General features: G+C 40.9%; 1 protein-coding gene across 1 annotated transcript in view; it reads right to left on the bottom strand.

Moving 5' to 3' along the window:
- The window catches only part of MYO1E (myosin IE), a 185,830-nt gene that overhangs the window by 44,478 nt on the left and 117,453 nt on the right, over positions 1 to 23,899 (bottom strand). Inside the window, exons 10-17 of the mRNA XM_033108656.1 lie at positions 19,489 to 19,685; positions 16,366 to 16,446; positions 15,971 to 16,057; positions 13,568 to 13,654; positions 12,432 to 12,599; positions 11,326 to 11,411; positions 9,210 to 9,291; positions 4,022 to 4,128 (exon numbers count right to left, since the gene is read on the bottom strand). Coding sequence (XP_032964547.1) covers positions 4,022 to 4,128; positions 9,210 to 9,291; positions 11,326 to 11,411; positions 12,432 to 12,599; positions 13,568 to 13,654; positions 15,971 to 16,057; positions 16,366 to 16,446; positions 19,489 to 19,685 — 895 coding nt within the window. The remainder of the gene's footprint in view (positions 1 to 4,021; positions 4,129 to 9,209; positions 9,292 to 11,325; positions 11,412 to 12,431; positions 12,600 to 13,567; positions 13,655 to 15,970; positions 16,058 to 16,365; positions 16,447 to 19,488; positions 19,686 to 23,899) is intronic.

Genomic DNA, 23,899 nt, shown 5'->3' with positions numbered 1-23,899 from the left:
AGGGGATTTTCAGAAGTGATTATGACATGTGCCTGGGCCTAGAAGGCTGAGATGAATTTACCAGGAGCAGAAGAGGGAAAGGCAGGGGGCAGAGTGAAAGTAAAGGCATAAAGATGGGAATGGCCGGTGGCACGTAGTGGTGGGAGAGGAGGAGGTGGAAAAATTAAGCTGGAAAAGGGATGGAGCCTTGGCTGCCCTGGGAAGGATGAGGTCACACAATGAGGGTGTGTGAAATGTCTCAAGTCCAACTGGTCTTACTTCAACCAACACCCAGAAATGTCAGCCCCTTCGAGATAGCCTTTTAAAAAACTTTTATATAAAGAACTAATATTCAATAACCACATTTGATTTGTGACACATATCTATTTGACTAAAGGAGAAGAAATCTGATTCAGGAAAATAACTAATTTTCCTTAATCCCATCCTCCAAATCCGAAATGCACCACTGGTGTTGTCTCTACTAAGTAAAATTCACATGAAGCGCCAGTTAGAAATATTTGCTCATTTTAAGTACTTTTCATAAATATTGGCTTCACCCCAAGCTTCTGAGGCAGGGAATGCACTGCCCATTGATTCAAGTAGAAACGTTCCTTTCCCATAAATTACATAGGAAAGAATATGCCTATGTTAAAACATTGTTTCATTCATTTTAACTTCCGTCGTCAGAAAATCTTCTCATAGAAATGTTTTTCTTCAACAAAACGTTCAGTTTAGCAAATTCTGTAATGTTTAAAATTTCATGTAATCAAAGCACCCAAGTTCATTTTTACATATTCTTAGATGCTGTCACGTCCGTCCGCAGTAAACATCAGCCAGGCAGGCAATGACCACTTGTCCTTTTGGTTGCGCTATCTCCTCCCTTCAGGGGGAGGCGAGGGAGTCCTCTTCTTCCTTAGCAATTAACATGAGTGGGTCACGGCCTGGGAATGCTGCTAGGGCAGCAATTCAGAATCCAGGGCAGACACCTTTGCCAGAACCAGACAAAAACACATTTTCAACAGGAAAAGAAAAATAAACCACACCCCATAAACTTGTGGAATGAGTAACCCTGTCCACCAATAGCTTCAATTGACCATGTAATCCCAGCCAATGAAGCACACTGTCCTTGCACGGATCCCAATGCTCCATCCACTCTCATAGATGAAGTGAAACCATCCGTTACACTATAAACCCGAACCGGGATTGGGCGGACCACCCCCGGAAGTGATCCTACTGGAGATATAAATCAACACTTGACCAATCAATACCTCAGAGTTCTTAAAACCACTTTACATAAATATATGTTATGAAGTTCTTTTCTGTAATTCAAAGAAGGGGCGTGATTAAAAAAACAAAAAACAGCATGGGGAAATTCTATGAGGATTTAGTTAATAAATGTACCACTGTCTTAATTTCTCCATTTTCAGATATTCCAATGAAGCTGTTTGGATTTTATAAGAAGGTAGTATCGGGGTTGGGGAACTTCCAAGCAGTAGCTGTTGAAAAATCTATTAGAGGGACTTTCAGCAGAACAATCTGCATAGGGTGGGGGGAGGAGGGTGTGCTGGGGAGGTATTGCATTTGCAGGGTGAGCGAGATTATCGTTATATTTGTTTAAGATTATGTTTGTTGGGAAGAAACAACAAATTTGTTGTGGAAGATTAAAGATTATATATTGTTGGGAAGGGAAGCTGGATGGAGTCTGAAGTGGGGGGAAGGGCAGGCTAAAGTACCCATTTAGCAGCAATACCTCTGCTTCGAAGACTCTCATAATTTATTTCGGAGGTTGCCTGTGACACCACCCTTCTACTGTGTGTCTACATGTGCATGAGATGAAAGTGTGGTGTGTACGCAAGTGAACAAGAGAGGGGGTGTGTAGGATTGACACAGAGACAGGCAAAGAGGGAGGTAGGCTGACAGACCTGGGGAAACAGATCTGGGAGAATTCATTCTGTCAGATAGAAGGAGATCCCATTTTGAATTGACCCTCTTAGTTGAAAAAGGAAGAAACTGAGGACTGAGATTACGTGTCTCACTCAAACGAGTAGGTGACAGGCCAGCACCAGGACACAGTTCTGCCAAATTCCAGTCCAGCCCTTTGCTCTAGATCAGCTGTCCTCAAAGTATGATGCCTGGACCAGTATCACCCGCTTCACCTGGGAGCTGCTGCTTCATTTTCTCTTTTTCCTTTTTTTTTTTTTTTGTTAACTAGTTTCAGGCATACAGAACATACTGATTAGACATTTATATACCTCACAAAGTGATAACCCCAATAAGTCTATTACCCACCTGACACTGTACATTATTAGACTATTATTGACTGTATCCCCTATGCTGTGCTATATATCCCCACGACTATTTTTTTTTTAAATTATAGTTCACGTTCAATATTATTTTATATTAGTTTCAGGTGGTTAGACATTTATATAATTTATGAAGTGATCTCCCTGGTAACTCTAGTACCGTCTGACACTATACATAGTTTTTACAATATTATTGACTATATTCCCCATACTGTATTTTACATCCCCGTGACCCTCCTGTAACTACCAATTTGTACTTCTTAATCCCTTCACCTTTCTCACCCAGCCCCCTAACCCCTCTCCCACCTAGGAACCATCAGTTTGTTCTCTGTATATGTGGGTGTTTGTTTTGTTTGTTATTTGGTTCTTTAGATTCCACATATAAGTGAGATCATATGGTATTTGTGTTCCTCAGACTGACTTATTTCACTTAGCATAATACCCTCCAGGTCTATGCATGTCGTTGCAACCTGGGAGCTTCTTAAAATGCACATTCTTGGACTCCATAAAGAAGCCATGGGCATGAGTCTGTGGGAGCTGAGCAGGGCTGCTGAGGACAGGACACGGTGGACATCACTCATTCACAGGATCGCCAGGAATTGGAGCTGACTCAACAGCATGTAGCACACACAAAGGAACAAGTATTATCCATCTGGCCTGGGTAGAAAGGATCTCGCAGGTCGGGTGGAAAATGGACCCATAACACGTCTCTCAGAGGAGGTGATTAGCAGCTAGATACGAATTTGAATCCCAGTCTTCCTGTTCAAGTTTGGCCTTGATGAAGTCACTCGATACCTAAGAGTCTATCTACTTTTTCCAAGAGAGAGAAGAGAAATGATGGCAATCCTGGTATGCTCACATCCAGGGACTTGACTATTTGGGGACAATGGTGGGGTCCTCTCTTCAGTCCAAGTCAGCCATAAGGTCCCTGCCCAGCCCTGCTTCCCATGTTCCTATGGACAGTGGGATCAGCAGGAACGTGTGTCTGGATCCCCTAGCTGGCTGCAAAACTATATTCTCTATCATCATCTTCACATTTTCCCACTCAACACTCCCATTCTATTCCTGCATAGGCCACGCCCTTAAACGCCAGTCGTGGGAAGATTAGTGACATCGCATCCTCAGAAGTCAGGGAGGAGAGGGCTCCCTGCGTGCTTGTGTGTCACATGTCTTCCTTTGGCTTGTTGCCTGCCGGAGTCACTCGGCTGATCGGCACTGTCCCCAGGGGGAACTGCAGCACATAGGGCATCAGAACTCTCATGAGCACCGGTAAATGACAGATAGCTTTTGCACCATCTCTTTGGACCTTCACTTTCAACTCCGAGCTAAACATCACAGGCCACCTCCTGTGGGTGCCGACGAGGAGCTGAGTGGACGAAGAATGTCTACACAGAGCCTCAAACTAATTTTAAAACCATCCTGACTCTGCGGTATGAAACTTTTTTTGTTTTTTTTTCCATCTGCCCCAGACTGGCCAAGATCAACATTATAAATTGCTAATTCTGAACTGAATGGCACTGCTAACATGTTAGGAAAAGGCAAGGAGGGGAAAAAAAAATATATATATATATAGTCTTTGTCCTGGAAAAGTTAAAGACACAAGGACATGAAACACATCTGAAGGCAATTTAAGTGGCTTCTGCCTTTGGCGTAGGACAGCCCATCTTGAGCAGAGGGAAAAACGTTCCAGGGCCCACGGAAGCTGTCTTCGACCTCTCCATGTGCTGTCTTAGGCATACCTGCTTTCCTCCCAGTCTCGGGGCTTCTTGGTTTCGTTTGGTTTTATGCAGCGAATGTAGTGAGGTGTACATTTCATCAGCGTGCTCACAAGGTCATTGGCTTGTTTCTGAAAAGGAAGAATAACATCAGTTAGAAACTTGGAACTTTCTCTGAAGCAGATCAGTTTTCAAAGGAGACCGGTGGAACTTCAGTGTGGAAATATATAGTGAGAAATTAATCTTCCCATTTTGTTCATTAGTCTTAACTCAGGTCTGTCACACTTTCTTAAAGCTCTACTGACTTTTAAGAGGATTTAAAATCTCATAAATGGGTTTGAAACTATACTTTTGAAAGCGACTAGGCCTTTTTAGTACAGTTAAAAAATTAAAACAAAGAAAACTAAAACCCAGTAAATCGTCACATATAATTTTCTAAAATAAGAAACAAGGAAGCACGCCAGTTATGAACAAATTAATTTTATATTGATTGATGGTCTTTACACATACATTGTCCTCCTAAACTGTTTTTGGAGGAGTGAGGAAGGGGCAAACCATTTGTAAGGGTAAATCATCCAAATCCCCTGTACTTTCTTTCCTGGCAACCCAACCAAGGAAGAATCACCTATTAAAATGATGGAAATTCATAGTTAAAGGGTGCATGATCCACAAAATCTCAGAATTTATAAACCTTTTATATGCCATTTCATTCAATTTCTTCCTTAGCAGGTCCTTTTACAAACCTGCAGACTCTGAGCCCTTTCAGTGGGCTACGTAACTTGCTCCTTCACGAAGCTAAAATACTCAATACAAAATCATCTCTCACTACCTGCACACGGGGCACCCAAAGTAGAACTGGGTTTAAGTAGAAAAAGCCACAGAAGTGAAGCTGACACTGCTGATGATGTATTGCAAATCGTGAGTCTCACAAACATTATTTGAAGAAATAGGAACAGAGCCGACATCAGCATTCATGGCACCACATAGCTGAATACACCCTGTGGGACCAAGGATGGGGACACACAGGCAAACTCCCCTTCCAAGCAAATCAGCGTGAAGAGAGAAAAACCTCTAAAGGAAAATAGAGAACAAGCATCTCTGAAGCCAGAAAACCATTACAATGTCAGCAGAAGGGATTTGCCTGCTGTAGACAACCCTCTCTCAATTAGGGCATTTCTGTTTTTATGGGTTTGGGAAATCTGAAACCCTTGAGAAAAACTCTGGGGTATATTCAAAGCAAGATGTTTGCTGGTGAATCAAGTCCTCTGTTTAGATGTGCAGAATACAGCATTCTTTGCAATTCCTGGAGTCAAGGGCAAAGCTGCAGAGGCTGTATGACCAAAGCAAAGCTCTATGAGGAAAAAGCAAATTAACCCTTCCCTTCTTTGTTGATGCACTCAGATTTGCTGAGAACAAATCTGATGATCTTTGCAACACAGAAGGTGAAACTGGCGAGGAAGTGCTTATAACAAAGCTTTTTTGAAGTCCCCAAACTATTCATTTTCATTTTTTTATTTTATTAAAACTTCTTAATCTCCAAGAATAATTTGGCAGACTCTTTCGTCCTAAGCACTTAACAGCCTTTTTTCTTTTCACCTGAGCATAAGAAAACATAGGGGCAAGTGTGACTTAAGTTTTATACACCACCAGACACAGTTCTCTCTAGCTCAAAATAGCAATGGTACCAATCACTGAATATGCATCATGGACTAGACATGTGGATGTTTTCATTTATGTCTCACCGTTCTAAGAGGTAGCTACTGGTATTATTATGTCCATTTTGTAGATGAGAAAATGGGGCCTTAAAGAAATAAAGTATTGCTCAAGATGACACAATTAGTAAGCAACAGAGTTGAGGCTTGAACCCAAGTTTGACTCTTAACCACAGTGCTATACCCCGCCTTCCTAAGGAAGATATGGGATGATTTAGTGTGACATAAAAGGAATTAAGCTACTGTGTTTCCCTGAAAATAAGACTTAGCCAGACAATCAGCTCTAATGTCTCTTTTGGAGCAAAAATTAATATAAGACCGGGCCTTATTTTACTATAATATAAGACAAAGTCTTATATAATATAATATATAATATAATATATAATATAATGTAATGTAATATAATACCCAGTCTAATATAATATAATATAATATAATATAATATAATATAATATAATATAATATAATATAATTCTGGGTCTCATATTAACTTTTGTTCCAAAAGACGCATTAGAGCTGATTGTCCGGCTAGGTCTTATTTTCAGGGAAACATAGTGGCATTAAACAGAAGCCTTTAGGTTGTGGGTAATTAATTTCAGCAAACAGCAATATATCTTAACCATCAAAAATATCCTGAATTTAGCTAGGAGTCAACTTCAGATGCCTCTTGAGGTGGTTGGGAAGCAGTGACTGAATTTATCCTGACGCCAGACAAGAAGCGTCCACGAGTCCATGAACTACTGAATGCACTTGCCCAACAGAAGCAGGAGTCAAAACACTCAGATGGAGAGGTCAGTGAGAGAAGGCTCAGGGTAAAGGTTTCTCGTTCTACCCTCAACACAAATTACTAGTAAACCTGAGTTGAGGTCCTGGCTCTGCCATTTCCAAGCTACATGACAGATCATTCAAGTTCTCTGGACCTCAGTCTCCCCAACTGTAAACGAAGCAGGCTGACCTAGAAGACCTGTGATATATTAAGCTAACGGTTGGAATGGGTAGTAAGTCAGCCAACTCAGTCACCACAGGGTGCTGTGTCTCCTGTCACAGGTCCAGTCTCAGACAAAGCTGCCATCCAGTCCATTGTGTCAGCTCCGAGCTTGATTCCAGTTCCCTACACCATCAATCTTTGGCTCTAAGTTCAAAACGGACCTCTTCCAGCCACAACAATGTAGAATGTAGTGAAGCCTCAAAATCAACTATTATTAAATATAGAACACTCTTATGTATAAACAAGACAATGAAGTTCTCATCAAACAGATCTTCTATTAATTCAGTCCTACAGATCAGTTTTAAATTTTAAAGAATTAGAATACAATAAAATACCCAGCATTAAAACTACCTTGAACGTAAGTTAACATTTCTTCCAAGGAACTCAGTATCCTTTCAAATGCTTGCTTACACCTCAAAGATATCATTCAGATGATACTTCATTATCTGCAAAATACTGTGGATGTGGAAGGTGTAAGAGATGGCGCAATGGCTACACATCTATGAGAGGTGTCTCAGAGGAGACGTATAAAACAGGGAGAATGTCACTCGTCTGAGGGGCAGTGTCAGACAGAGAGGTCACTCAGTCCACCAAGGAGGGTATTGCTGGAGGTGAGAATATGCGCAGCAAGTTCTCCTAGATAAGCCTGCTGACTTCAGGTTGACCACCCCAGATGATAACGATCCTTGCAGTACTTGCAATCCTGAACATATTTTCTGTACAACCAGAAAGTGGCAATTTTGAGCATTCAACTAGACGAGAATATGAAGGAAAGAAAAGCATCAAGTCTTCCAAGAAAGAGAAAAATGTCCTCAACCCTGCCCTCCTTTTTATAGGAAATAAGCTCGACTGAGAATCCAGACAATTTGAAAGTGAGTCACTGCAACGTTGATGATCTGGGCCCCTTGAATCTGACTGTGACAGTCTTGTGACTAGATTTTCCAACCCAGAGCTAATCCTTATTCAGGACCTGGAAGTGAAGGCATGAGTCAGAAGCTTCACGCAGACATTAATATCTGGGGCCTCAGGAGATTTGCATGTGCTCTCTGCCCTCAACTCTCTACTCCAGTGAACTCAATCCAGAGACTGTCCCAGGACTAAATTTCTCTAGTTCTTTGAACATGATTGCCCCCAATCCCAGAGGACTGTACCCTCCAGCTCAAAACCCAGCTTGCATCTGACTTCCTCCATGAAACTCGAAGGCTTCTCTAGACTGGAATGGTCCCACTGCTATGAGGTTTCCATGATTGGTTCCTTTATTCCAGCCAGTGTTCTTGCCCTCAGGGTCTGGGCAGGCAGGCTTCAACATAGGAAACACTCAGAGAAGAAACAGCAAGCGAACAGAACAGACAATAACAACCACGGTGCCCAGGACACGGCTGGGATAATCCTGGAGGGTGCTGTGAGACAGGCAAGTAGGACGTGGACACAGAGCCAGTGCAGGCCGCCACCCAGCACATGCACATACAAGTGTCCACTAAGAATTAAGCAGAGACGAATAAGCATGGCATATGGGGAGTGGACGGATGGGGCAGAAGGTAATAGGAGATCATACCTCTTTTGTGTTTATTGTGTTTCAGGCAGTGTGCTTAATGTCTTAGATGGATTATTGAATTTAACCATCACACTACCCCCTCGAGATAGGTACTAAGATCTCCATCTTACAAATTAAGCAAAAGAGGCACTGAGAGTTTAGGTAAGCTGCGGGCAGTCACACAGCTAGTGAAAGCCAAAGCTGGGATGTGAACACAGGCGATTGAATCCCAGAGCCCTACACTTAATCATTTGATTCCATCAATGATAAAATTGGGGTTGGCATTTAACTGATATGATTTTTCAAAAACAGTTTAGTGACTATTTCTCAAAGAATCACGATTAAGTGTTTGACACAACCTCTAATTAGGAGTGCAATTAGGGACAATGAATTTCAGCACACAATGGTTCAGAAAACACAGTGCACTCTCCACAAGGGGCTCCCATGAAACACTGTAAGAATTCCTCCAACTTGGAGACACCATGGGGCCAGATGTCGTGGTAATTCTCAGACAGGAGGGGTCTTCAAGATCCAGGGAGGAGGGCGTGTACATTGCCCCTATAAGACCCAGTAGAATTTCAGGTACGTACAGCTCCATAATCGGCAAGTTTTGGGGTGTGGTCTGGAAAACGATCATCAAAATCCAAAATGTAGCTCTCAGTCATGAAATTTCCCTGATAATGTGAATTCCTCCAGGTTCAGTTTAAAGCCATTTCCTCTTAGAAAGGAGCTGATTATCATCTGCTGACTGTTAAGCTCTGAGGTACTTAATATCCATTTGGGGTTTCAGTACAGCCAAGTGCAATTCAGCTTGCATCCTATAACTTGTTTTCAAGCAGCAACATTACTTCTGAGCACCTACTGTAACCAATCCGTTACATTGTACTGACCTCACCCTGGCTCCAGCGTGCAGTTCCTGACTCCTAGAAAACCCTGCCTCTTAGAGGAATCTATAAACTTCCCCAAAATAGAACAAACCTTTATTTTGCTTCCGGCAGTAGTTGGGCGCCCTTTCTTGTCAGCTTGCAGATTTTCCGGAAATAAAGATTTTATAAAAGGTCTGGAAAAGGAGAAAGAGAATGGATTATCAGTCAAATGGGGCTGAAAGCCTGCTTCTGCAGAGAACGGAGGGGAACGCTGTCCAGTAGCACGTGACCTTGGCTACAGAAAGACCATCTGACTCAAAGCACAAGCCATGAAGATGGGACCCAGGGAAATAAGCAATGGATAAAAGAAACAGAGAGAAAGAATTCTAAGATATAAGCATTTTGGAGTCTCAGCCTGTAAAATAAATTTTAAAACTCTGCCTTTTGAATTTCCCCACTCACTGAAACTGAGGTACCCCTTGACAACATAGGGCTGTCTGTATGGGTTTGCTGAGTTCAATAAATATGCTAGAGCAGAGTTCAGGGACTTGTACAAATTGGCCAGGACCAATGCAGATTTTGCTATGCTCTATTGCAGGGTTTCTCAACCTTGGCACTATTGATATTTGGGATTTAGGGTTGCATAATACTTTGTTGGGGAGTCAGGCATGGGGGCTGTCCTAAACACTGTGGGATACTTTGCAGCATTAGTGGCCTTTGCCCACTAGATGCCAGTAGCACACTGCAAGGCAGAGACAACATCTTAGTCACTTTAGTGCCCTTGCTCTCTGGCACATAGCCTGGTACACAGTAGCTGTTCAATAAATATTTGATGATTGGCTGACTGAATAAAGTGACCCATGTAAATGAGCAATTAGACTTTCAAATTCAACTCCTCCTAAATGGCTCTTGGGCAGCTTCTAGAATTCTCCCCAGCAATCTACTTTTAACTTGACCAGATACAATTATAGATTTTTGCAGCAAATGTGTTTAACAAACAACAGACCATGTCTATAGGACAAGAGTTCATGTGGAAGCATAAATAGCTCTCAAACTTGGCACTAATTTCAATAATTAAAAAAAATTTCTCTGAAAGCATGCCTGCACCTGACTGTCATAAAACCCACAAGCTAGGGCTTGTGGCTTACCTGACCTTTTAAGAGAGGAACAAATACATTTTATGTGCTTTCAAATGAAAAGAAATTCAGAATCTCCAAAGTTGGGGGTGTCAGTGCAAGGAAGGGCAGGCATGGGGAGATGAGGACCGGGGAGGAGTGGAGGTTGAGGGGAGGCGGAAGAGAATTAAATGGAGGAGAACAACTTTTGACCAGTGCCTGAAAAGGTTCTTTTTTTGTTTTCATTGTAGATAGGCCTTTCTGAGGAAATTATCAGACTCGCTGCTGCTGATTAAGGAAGTTAGCTTTGATATTATGACAGTTTAAGTGACAGAGACTAAAAGGGCTGCTACTACTTGTAGGTAGCTCAAAAATTGTAAAGTCTGGAAAACAGCAATATTGTACTTGCCTGGCATGTATAGGCCTGATCATGTAAATTATATCTCCTATCCACTACCCAGGCTCTTGGAAACCTACACAGGGAGGAGGGGAGAAACGGACACTGCAGGCCTGGTCCTGAGAGATCCGGCAGCTTGCAAGGGGGAAGCCTCCACTGCTTCTACCTCTACAGCTTATACAGGGTCTTGGGAGTGAAAATGGATCTCTGCAGCAATCCGTCTCGAGTTGCCCCTCCCAGAGTTCTTGAGCCATTTCCCATTGCTTCAGGGACTCAGGTTATAACTTTGGTCTTTTTAAGCCATTAGCTATTTTAAAATATTGAGTGACCATGGAAAATCCTTGGGATGATATTCCAAGGGCAAAGCATCATAGAACCAGACTGTTCTACTCTTAGATGCTCAGAAATGGCCATCTCAATCCAAGCCCGGGATGGTCACCTCTCCCTGATAATAGTGTTGAAAATGATGAAGTTAGGGGCCTGAAGGGTATACAGCTTGTACTTGGTATTTTGGGGTGGGAAATATTAGGGACACAAGGGTGAGACTGCGATTGGAAAAAGAAAAGCTACTTTGAGAAACCAAATTGTCCCATGATAACCCAGACCCAACAGCTCAAAGGAACAAAATGCTGAGCACTCAATGTCACAAGTTTGTTTTAGTATTGCAAATCTGATCAAATCTATATCCCACGTCAGATAAGGCGAAACACACTTACAGCTCACTGCTCTGCATAAGTTCGATGAGATCCATGAAAAGCACATCACGGTTCCTTTCACAAAAGCCATCCATGTCATAGGATACCTGGCAAAGAATAGAAAGAAATCCAATTTTATCTTTTAAGTATTTCATTGAACAAAGAATCCAAGTTGGCATGGCTAGTCTCCCCAGAAAGTGCATATTTCCGGCTTTCCCCATGGACTGTCACATTAAGACTGTGCATGTTTGACTTGACTTGTTAGCTGACTCGGTGGGTGACGGCCGTGGACACTGATGAATGGGATCTGGCTTCCTATTGGGCCCAGATGATCTATGTCTCCAGCTTCCATGATCCCATATTTTTTCTCCAATGGGTCCATAGGAGCATCTAAGTAAGACATTTAATTCTTTCCCTACATATCAGCTAAGACAGAATAAAATAAAACTCCATATGCTCATTGATACATTGCAATGGGCCATGTCATTGGAGGCTTTGCAATTTCTCCAACATATGGTGTCAGAGTTGAACTGATTAGGCCAAAAACTCATGTTCGGGGACCCGGCTAATAAGAAATTAGTTGGGATGAAAGGTGAGACCAGTGGATTTCCACAGGACTAGAAGACCCTAAATATCATGACCTCGACTTACTTATTTTTGTATCATCACAAAGCCAGTACTCAGTAGGCCCCCAATAATCATGCATTTTATGAGAATAACACCAAAAGTGAGCCTTTGGTCCTTACTTATATTCCCAGTGGGCATTAGACAGGTAAGGAATGCAGGCTTGTCACTGCGGCAAGAAGCAAGACACAAATCCGTTCCGTCAGCAGTTGATATATATACCAAGGTGACTCGTGATTAAAAAACACACAGTAGTGTATACTGTCTATACATTGCCTCCCCAATACTTCATAGGCCCCATGTTGTTGAATGAATGAATCAATGTTAAATGAATAAAATACAGTGAGGCAGATGAAACTATATGGACACTGTTTTCAGTTGCCTCATGAGAAAACAGATGACAGACAAACCCAAAGTTGGTCTACCAAAGGCTTAAAACAGGTAGACATGGAGAAGGGTAACTTCCTCTTTCCTATGGACCCCTGCTCCCTCTCGGGCCATACCTTCCCGGCATAATGGTGAATAATGAAGCCTTGGTTCCAGCTGTTGAAGTGCTCATGATTCCCGATCTGCATCTGGAGCTTCTGCAGCAGCGTCTGATCCGCCCCCTCACCCACCGCGTGCATCGTGGCACACACGTCGTCCAGGATGCTCATGATCCCAGGAGGGTTCTGATGGGACGAAGAAGCCAAAGCCCCAATTCAGTGACTCTTCTAAACTATACAGTGCTTGCTGGATCTTTTCTTAAGCAAGGAAACAGCTCTCTAGGCTCAAGATATTATCGTGAAAGTCACTCTTTCCCTTTGAGCAAGAATGCCATTAATAATCCCAAATGGGAGTTACCACTTAGATCTAAAGATGGAGGAAAGTCAATTTCCAAAAAAAGGTGTTTCACTCCCTGAAATTCTATTCAAAGTCACACACAGATCATAATCTGCTCAACCCTATTTGTACTAAGTTGGTTTTAAAAACCCCAAAGAAAAATAAAAACATTTTCCTTTGACCCTAATTCATTTCTTAACGTTTGCTTTCAGCCTATTACCCCTACAGGCATGGTTTACAGAGTTACCGTGTACACACTCTGTCAGGCATTACTTTTTTCCTACACAGCACTATTTTATAAACAATCTTCATGTTTTACATTGTCTTCATATTTATTATTTAAATGGCTATATTTCCCCACTCTGATATGCTATAGTTTACATAGTAACTGAATTGTCTATGGATGTTTTCACGTTTCCAGTTTGGGGCTTTTATTAAAAAACAAAACAGTGCGTAGAGATCTCTGTCTACATATTTTTTGTTTAATTTTGAATAATTTCTAAGGCTAAAGGCCTAGAAGTTGTATGAACAATTTTATGTGTCTTCAAAGTAAGTGATAGTTATCATCTCCTAGAATTCAGTAACAACTTGTTTGTAATTGACATTTTACTTCTATACTTATATTTACAAAAATAAAACGCTTTTGTCCTATTTTCTCACATATACATATGCATATACACAAAATTAATGTAATTGTTAAAATTCTCCTCAAATCAGAGTTGTCACCTTGCCTATTTTAAAACAATGACACAGAGAAGAAAAACTCACTTAATGTAAACCTGTGAGCAGTGAAGAGACACAACAGACAGATACTTACAACTTTGTTCTCTATGAGGTCACATACGATTTTGTTATTAAAGTACTCAATGGGTGTCCATCTTATTCCCTCTTGAACATATTCTTCCTATAGGACAGAAAGTGGGAACTCACATTATTACCCAGTGAAGACGAGCTGAACTCTGCACAGATGACTATCAAAGGCACATAAATCACCATGAAGAAAGAAACCTGAATGCCCTTTGACAAAAATTTGGAATTTTAATTTTTTTTTTTTAATTCTAAGAGGGATAGAAAGAAACGGTTTATTTCTTGGTAATTTTTATATTCAGTATGAATCATATAGTTGTTACCATGCAACTGTTTTTGATATACAAAACATGCAATTTAATATGGCTTAACTTATAAGTCTGTTTCACAATAATCTCTTTGAACTGAACACAGGACAGCAGTACAGATTAGCATCTAGGCACTTAAAGGGAAGGTCCCTCACTAAGGTCAGTTGTTCTTCTAACTTGATGAACACACCACACTCTCCTGGTTTTCCTCCCTCCTCCCCAGTCTTCCTTTGTTAGCTTCTTTCCAGATCTGTATATGATGGACAGTCTCAGGGTTCAGTCTTCCAGCCTTCTCGTTTTCTCAACCTTCCTTCTCTAGGTGACTTCAATCTCCCACGACTTTAAATAGCCCCTATAGGTTAATTACCCCCGAATTAATTTCTCTAGTCTAGACCTCCCCACTGAGTTCCAGACTCATACGTATTTCACATTTTGGAATCTCCACTCTGATGTACTATAACAGGCCTCTCATACGTAACTTGTTCAGCCGAGTTCTGATTCTGCATTCCCCCACCATCTCTAACCAACTGCTCTCCTAATCTTACCCTTTAGTAAATAGTCTCAACATTGGCCCCAATATTCAAGCTACAAAGGTCAGAATCATCCTCGATTCCTCTGTCCTTCTTAGCTTATTGCTAATTATTTTGAGTAAGTCATATTGACTCAGTTTCCAAAATATACAGTGAATCTGACCACCTCTCACTGTGTCATCACCTCTCTACTTGTACCATCATTTTGTCTATGCCCCCACCATTTCTCGCCCAGTATCCTGCAGTAGTCTCCTAGCTGTTTTTGAAACTTCCATTCCTACTTGCTTTCCTGTCTTCACCGCACGCTGTAAGTCTATAGAGCCAGAGTGACCTTTTCAAAAAACAAACTGTTGAAATGCTGCAATGGTTTCCTGTCATACTCCCTATAAAATCTGAAGTTTTTGCCATGCCCTACAAAATTCCTATATGATCTAGCCGCTGCCTACTGCTTCCCGTCTCAGTCCCTCCCACGCTTTCCCTTGGCTACTTTGCTCCAGTTACTCTGAGGTGGTGGAAGGCTAGAATTCCAGGGAGGTTTATGTGAAAACCATTGGTCATTGGGGTTCCTAAACAGAGGCATGAACATCTCTATGACTAGATGTTCTTAAAACAGCCGTTCATATGTGGAGCGGGTTGACCGTGTCCCCCAGGATTTCATGTTCACCTAGAATCTCAAAATATGAGGTTTGGAAACAGGATTTTTGTACATATAATTAGCTAAGGATCTCACAGATGAAATCATCCTGGATATAGGGTCATCCTTCAATCCAACCACTGGTGTCTTACAAGAAAAAGGAGAGGGAGATTTGGACACACACAGAAAAAGGTCATGTTACGACAGAGGCAGAGATTGAAGATATGTTGCCACAAAATAAGGAATGTTAGGAGCCACCGGAAGCCGGAAGAGGCCAGGAAGGATTCTCCCCTAGAGCCTTTGACAGGAATGCGACCCTTTGATTATGGTCTCTGGCCTCCTGAACTATGAGAGGAGAAATGTCTGTTGTTTTAAACCACCCAGTTTGTGGTATTTTGTTATCGCAATCCTAGAATTGGAAAACAATGTGGTATCCAGAATAACAGGGAACCTGCACTGGGCTTTCAGTAGAAACTATAAACAAGACACGTTACCTCAGGTCTCAAGAATACTCAAGAATTAAAGTATCAGCTTTATGAAAGACACATCCATTTCTAGGGAAGATTGAGGGGAAAGCAAATCTGAGAAAGCCAAGTTTTTCCTTTGAAACATAGAATATGCCATAGACAACTGGGATTGGAACTAGGTTTCCATTTTCCACTTGGTCAATGAGTCAGAGAGTAGTAAAAGCAGCCAGTCCTAAGTCCAACTTCACAGCACCACGTGCTTGAAGGAGAAAGAAAATGTAGCAGATGGTGTTTATATTTCACAGACTAAAATGTCATAATGGCATATGCTTTTTCTGCCTGACTCTATCTATTTAGCACATTTCCTAAGACTAAAATTTGAATCTATTACCGAAAGAGAGAAATCCATACCCATTAAAACAAAACAAATTAGGAGTAGAACAAGAACAAGATAAAGGAAGAGGGACCGCTTACCTGTTCTGCCTTTAATGTCAGTTCAATAAAAATCTGCTGTAATTTTTCATTAACAAAATTGATACAAAACTGTTCAAAGCCATTTTTCTGAGGAAAAAAGAAAGAAAGAAAAAATTACTTGCATTAATTGTTTATGCAAAGTCATTTTGAACTCATTTCTTGAGTGATTTTGTGAGATGTTTCAATGAGAACAGGCTTACAGAAATGTTTGAGGCTTCAGTAAAAAGCTGTATGGTTTATATTTAGGAGAAACTAATTTGGAAAAGGTACATGAAGAACTCAACAAAGGCAAAAATTGGGTGGTAGTAGGTTTTCTTCACTGCATAGAATTATTTCTTGAAGACATATGAAATGTATCACCCTCTCCAGTCCCCAATTATTCAAACTGGTCCTACCTGGAATATTTCAAAGCCATAGATGTCCAGGACGCCGATGTTGTATTCTTCATGGTCCTTCTCCATTGCTTTGTTGATGGACTAGGAGAAAGTAACCAACATGACAATTAACTCCTTTTCTTTCATATTAAAAATAGGCATGCACGGGAGAAAAGGAAGCAAGATGGTACATAGCAAACACTACTGCCTGCTGGAAAGCAAGGAGAAGACAGGTAACTTGCAGCTTAAACAAAGTCTCAGTGCAATGTCAAATACTTTGGAAAACCACCAGGTACCCAAGAAACTACTATGGTAGGAAAAAAAATGTTGGCTTAATAATGAAAACCATTAAATTCTAGCAGAGTTAAGTTTTTCTCAGGAAGTCTTGAAAATCAGAAGAAAATGTCATCTTAGATAAAGGAAAACCTATTTCACATAAAGAACCCAATTCAGGGATCATTTAATGATCACCTACCACAATATGCCAGGAGTGTCACAAAGACATCCCTATTCCCAGGAGCTTATAGAGAAGGTGAGCCAACTACAGACCAGTAGTTATTATTAAAGTGATGATAATAAAAGCAGCCTACATGTATTTAACATTCACCTTTGCCAGGCTTTGCTAAGTGACTTCCATGTGTTGTTTCATTTAATTCTCATCATGACAGTGATAACATTATAATTCCTAAGATCTCCAGTGGGCAAGAGGGAGGGCCCGGGATTAAATTTAAGTAGTAGGCTGCCTAAATCTGTGTCCTTGATCACTGTGAGGAGAGATGTACAATTCAATAGACTAGAGTTCATGACAGGAAGGTAGCTCTAAGTTAGACGGGGTTAGTGAGGGCTGCAGGGGAGGGAAAATAGAGGAGAGAAATTTCTGGAGGTGTTGAATACCTGGATGAATCCTGAAGTACCAGAGTTGTTTTCCAGGCAAAATAAAAATGACGTATCACCTGGTACAAGCTAATGGGTAATAATATACTGCAGTATTTAGCCCAGTGCCTGGCACACGGACAGTGCTCAGCTAATGTCACGTCTAAGTAGTGTCACTTACCTGCGGCATCTCTCCCCCCTGTACCACACAAAAGACTGAGGGCAGACAGAAAGGAAATACGTAGGGAAGCCCAGCACTGGAAGGTAAACTGAACAAAGAGACAGGAGATGTGGGGTCTAGTCCCAGTTCTGCATGACCCTCTTGCTCAATGGCCACTAATACTTGGGCCTAAGATTTCCTTGTCAGGGAAATGAGGGCTCTGGACAAGTTAAAAACATGGCTAATGTGTACTATGACGTTGACCTCCCCAAACAATCTTACTCTTAAAATAGCCACAAGAAGTACACAGAATAATTACGCTACACTGCCTTGCCCTATTCTGCCCTAACCACACCCCCATTCATTAAGCCTTACAGATGTTGTTGCCCAGATTAAACACAGACTTTTTGGATATAAATTGCTGTGCTACTGCCCTTGACTAGGGTTTCCCTAGAGTTCTTTCTAGCTTGATTAGAATAGTTGTAGCACTGCCACATTACCTGGGTTTAATTCCTAGATCTATTATTTCATATAATAGTAGGGTGACCTTGGGTAAGTTCCTTAACCTTTCTGTACCTCAGTTAGCTTATCTGTAAAATAGAGCTATTAATACCTAAATCTCAGGGTTGTTGTAAGAATTAAGTGAGTTCTGTTTTTCTAAAATACTTAGAACAGTATCTGGCACATACGGTAGTAAGTGCTGTCTAAGTGTTTGCTATTATTAGTCTTCCATTCAGAGGCTACGGTGATTAACATAAACTGTCACTGGCAGTTCTACACGGCTGAAAGACTAATTTTCAGGATCTATATATGGTATACACATATAAATATGTATACACATGCATATATGCATGGAAGTATACATATGACTATTCCATCATAAAAAAGAAATCTGTGGTAATTTTAAAATACAGTCGTCCCTTTGCTATTCATGGAGGATTTGTGTTCTAGGACTCCCTGCAGACACCAAAATCCATGGCTGTTCAAGTCCCTTATGTAAAATGGTATAATATCTACATATAACCTACACACATCCTCTCATATACTTTAAATCATCTCTCTATTATATATTCATAATACCTAATATAATGTAAATGCTATGTAAATAGTTATTATACTGTACTCGTTAGGGAATAATGACAAGGAAAAAAAGTCTGTCCATGTTTAGTACAGAGGCAACTATTGTAGGCCTAACTATATAGTACATATCAGCAACAATATAACATTTATTATTTTTTTGAGTATTTTTTTGAGTATCTATCTGCGGTTGCTTGAATCCATGGATGCGGAACCTGCAGATATGGGGGGCCGGCTGTGCAAAATGTCTTTGATACTTTTCCCTTTAGAAGGTGGAATCTAATTTCTTTCCGCTTAAGTGTGGGCTGTACTTGGTTACTTGCTTCTAATGAATAGAATATGGCAGAGCAGCAATATTTGAGGCCAAGATGAAGGCATTGAAAGCTTTGTGACTTCTGCCTTGCTCTCTCTCTTAGATTACTCATTCTGGGGGGAGCCAACTGCCATGTTGAGAGCATATTCAAGCAACTCGAAAGAACATAGCAAGGAACTGAGGTGTCCTGCCAAAAGCCATGGGAGTGTGTCCCCTTGGAACTAGATCTTCCAACTCGAATCAAACCTTGGGATGACTGTAGCTCCAATCAGCATCTTGACTACAATTTCATACCTGAACCACAGCCATCAAGCTAAGTCACTTCCTAATACTTGACCCACAGAAACTGTGACAGAATAAATGTTTACTGTTTTAAGCCACTATGTTTTGGACTAATTTGTAACACAGTCATAGGTGACAAATACAACATTCCTAAATCTTTAGGCCCAAAAGTCAAGAAAGACTCATGACCATGGGTCTCCTCTTTTTCCTCTTTTCCAAAATATGCCTTTACGAAATATTTTGTCCACAAGCAGCTGTTACCATATTAACGTCTTGGTGGGCAATTCTAGAAGCAAAAACGAGATTCAATGATCCCAGGAGGAGAGGGTAAAACATGGAGGAGTGAGGTAATGGTTATAAGCAATGAGCCTAAACACAAAACCCTTACCAGTGTTATTTTTTATAGCTTATAATATGAAGCCACCCTGTGTTTACTTACATCGACTAAGAAATCAAAGACCCGGGAATGCAGGGCCTTGGCGAGCGCGTCCCTGGTGTAACAGGCCTGCTCCACATTGAGGGTCACGTGGATGGACTCCGACTTGCCTCCCCACTTGCTATCCATCTGCCGGCTCGTTAGCTTTTCTTTCAACCGGTCCTGGTTTATCCCCAGGAGATAGGCAGGAAAAGCCAAAACTATAGAAAACAAAATGAAACATGATTGTCTTTCAGAATTTTAACAACTCATCTCACAAACATATGGCCATACACACACACACACACACACACGCCACCATCTTCAGCCCCCAAGAACTTCACCCTAGTGAACATTGCTTATCAGCAATCCCACACATATCCATCCACTTTGTTTTGCACAATTGTTCTACGACATGAGTCAATTCCTATGATGACTGAGACTTCCAATAATACAAATCAGTGATCCAAGAAGGGTGGCAAACCAATCCCCCTCACTGAGATCACCACTGGTTGCCTAAAATGGATATCCTTCCAAGCTTGCCGCAAGACAGCTGGAAGGAACTAAATCAAGAAACATTTCTTTGGCTCCAAATATTGTTTTCATCCTTTTTGGTACAGTGTTTTCATAGCGTCACTCCCAAAGAGCTTGAAGCACCTGATATCATCAAACTAATAATTACAACTAATCACTTATTTTTTTGAATGGTTACATGTGTAGGGTTACTAAAGAGAGAGAACAGGACACAAAATATTTAAGAAATCTTGAAGACAATCTAGAGGGGGCAAAAGTAATTTACCAAATAAAGAAGCCTACTAAAATCTAAATACCATGTTTCCCTGAAAATAAGACCTAGCTGGACAATCAGCTCTAACGCATCTTTTGGAGCAAAAATTAATACAAAACCCGGTCTTATACTAAAATAAGACCGGGTATGATATGATATGATATGGTATGATACGATATAATACCAGGTCTTACATTAATTTTTGCTCCAAAAGATGCATTAGAGCTGATTGTCCGGCTAGGTCTTATTTTCAGGGAAACAGAGTATGTGACACAAATAGAAATAAAGTCCCAGAGGAATTTAGAACAAGAAGATATTACTACTTGCTGGGGTGGAGAAGGAAAATGTGGGGTTTGTGTCGGGCCTAAAAGAATGAATAGAATTTGTACATACGCAGAAGAAACGAGAAGGATGGGGAGAGGGGACTAGAATTGGGAAGGTGAGGAGGCAGGGTCAAGGGGACATGGTGAAGGCCTAGCAACTAGAGCAGCCTGGGCTATCGCTGAAAGTTAAGGTAGATCATTAAACGGTGAGGGTGAATCCGATGGTGGAAGTCACTGAATAGTAGGAGATACTTGAGCTGGAGTCAAAGGGGCCTGCATGGCTTCTGCAGAGGGGTGTTACAAGACGATTTCCCTGGCAGGGTGTATGGAACGAAATGGAAGTCGTCGGTGTTGTCCATACCACAGCACACCCATCCCAGCCTAAGTACATGGAGTGGCGTCATTTGTGGCTTTCAGATAGCAAAGCTGAGGTTCCCATGGCTCAGCAACTTGTTTCAGGCGGTGAAACTCTCCAAGAGGAGGGCTAGTGATACAGATAGGGTGTTTTTTCTGCTCAAAACACTCTAATGTGAATAAGTGACATCATTCTTGGGCATGAAACAAAGTTCAGATTTTCCCCAGTATTCATGAAAGTTTATTATGAACACAAATCATAATTCTAAACTGGGATATGAGTCTTCTTTTTCTGCATAAAGCTTTAACAAAATTCTCTGATAAAGGATTTTGTTAAAGACCTTATGATAATGCTCGAAAACTCACAAGTCTCCCAATAAAGGAGAATCCTGAATTTCACAGATGGTGTTAGAATGAACAGGCTGACATTTCTCATATACCTTCCAATGATATTAAGTCAGTAAATGCCTTTTCAAATAGGGTAATGCAAGAACAAGGTATATATTATCTATGTGAGTATTCCACAGAAATGCTGAGACTAGTCGAGGGCATGTGAACAAAATCAAATGCACTAATTTGCCTATAGCCATTTCCTTTAGTTTACTTTTAAAGTTACCACATATGTTTAGAAACCTGAATGTGTCTTCCACTAAACAGAAACTTACCTTTGCACAGAGCAAAGGCATAAGGTGCCCGTAAATCGGACTGGACACATTAGGGTTGTTATGAGAATCAGGAGACATTTACCAAAGTGTCTGACATATATGTAAGAGGTTCACTAAGGGGAAGCTATAATGTGGGTGGGTTACTGTCACCATCACCACGCAAATAGTCAGGTACATGCATGTCTCACTTGATACAGTGGATATCATTATCAATGGGTTATAATAAATTCACCAAGGCCCCTCACTGTTTACGGTAATTACACAGTGAATAGTCTGATACGACAAATAGCCCCAATTTGTCTGTTTTGTAAACATGGGCTTCTGCTAAGCCCCTGACTGTGCTAACATTGGAACATGCTTCAAATATTTGGTGAAAGTGTTTACGTCATTATCTTTATAACCACAGCTAAAGAAATATAACAAAACGGGCTACGTCGATGGGTCCTTGAGACAAAACAGACAGACCAGACTGAAAAAGAAACATGCTGTACTTCCATGTCTCGCACCTCTTCTGTAGAAGAGGGCACAAGTGAAGGAGCACAGGCACTCGAAAAACAAGGCATGGAATTTGGCCACAAGCTTAGGGAAACAGCTGAGAAGTCTAGCGGGGAAATCTAGCACTTGTTTTGGAAAAAATCCATGCCATATTTTTAAAGTATACGCTTTTATGGCCTTGTATGTTCTTCAGTGGCTGTGCTGGTGCTGAAATTAGAGGGCTGCTCATATTGACTTCCTTCAGGCTGTGAATTTCCACGAGTGTGTGTGCGAGTGTGGAGTGTGGCTGGGTAAAAGTGGCAGGACGGAGGCGTGGGCAGGGAGAGGATGGAGCAGGCGTTGAGTAAAAATGCTGATGTAACTCTGGTAGTTCATCAGAGTTGTGTAGAACTCTGATCAAAGGACCTGCTACAAAGTAATGTTTCAGCACACTTTGATAATAAAGATAGATTTCTATTACTGCATTAAAGAGTAAGGAAAGGCGGGTTCAATTTTTTTTTGTTTGTTTACATTTGAAGTGTAGAGATGATAGGGAAACCAAAAAGATATAGCAAAACAAAATTCCATTTCACAAATTTTTAAAAAATGGCAAGGTAAATGTGGTTTACTTGTCTTTGGTGTTGAGGTTCTAGACTTTGTAATCCATTAATAATGGGGCAAAGTAAGGGCATTGTCATTTGTACGCCTCATTGTTATTTACGTGGTATTTTTTTTCCCCTTCAACAAAATTCTTAGGTTAATTTGTATTTAATACCTTTTGAGCAAGACTTGTTTCCAAAATACCATTTAATGATAGGCACACATGTGCCCAAGTTGAGGTTTGTTTGATTTCTCAGCAACGTAAAGGTTTGACTCAGGAAATTCTATACATCCCTTAGTTTAGGATCAGGTAACAACAAAATTTGTTATTAGTGGCTTTAGTAGGCCATTTGTGATGGGAATCTTATCATTTTTTTCCTGCAACAGCTAGAGAAAGTTTGCTTTCTTCTATTATACAAACATGGGCTAGCACTTCCCTCTACAAATTTATTCCACAGGTAGACTCAAATATGAGGCAGACAACACAAACCACGTTATTCATTTTAGTAGTGTTCATTCAGTATTGTAATAGCAGAAGATCCAAGACTATCTTGATGTCCCTCAACAGATGATTGGTTCAGTAGATTAAAATATAGTCAAGCTATGGAAGGCTACGCTGTTCTAGTAAAGATGAAGCTCCTTAGTGAATTGATATAGAATCATCTTTGTGATATAATGTCAAGTGAAAAAGCAACTGTAGATTATATTATATGCTCCCATTAATACAAAAATGTGAGAAAAAAAGAGTGGGTGTGTGTGTTTAGTTGCTCTGGAATACATAGTCCCTGAAAGGAATACAAGAGACTGGAAAGCTCGGTTCCCTCTGGGGAGGGGAAGAAGGTGACTAGCAAAGGGGTAGCTGGCAGAACTTTGACAGGGTACCCACCTGAACCATGTTAAGGTAGTACCAACTGAACAGAAAACAAATTACGGAAAGGAGGACACATTTCCTTGTTAGAACTCTTTGGCTTCAAGCACAGCCTTTCCTGATTTCCGTCACTCCATCACCTCCAATCAGGGAATTTCACAGGCACTTGCCAATCCTGGGCCTCCCCCAGCTGGCTGAGGAGGCTACTTCCTCCGGACATAAATGTGCAATGAACCACTTCTTGGCTCAAGTATACGGGGAAATGCTTGCTGTGTCAGAGTCATAACTTTGTTCTCAAGCATAAAGAGGCAATAAAAGATTGGACTATCTAAAAAGGCAAGAGAAATCCAATCTACTTCCAGAG

Source organism: Rhinolophus ferrumequinum, chromosome 6, assembly GCF_004115265.2.
Source record: "Rhinolophus ferrumequinum isolate MPI-CBG mRhiFer1 chromosome 6, mRhiFer1_v1.p, whole genome shotgun sequence".
Lineage (NCBI taxonomy): Eukaryota > Metazoa > Chordata > Mammalia > Chiroptera > Rhinolophidae > Rhinolophus > Rhinolophus ferrumequinum.
Note: the sequence above shows the minus strand (reverse complement) of the source record. Positions and strands in the feature narration are given on the sequence as shown.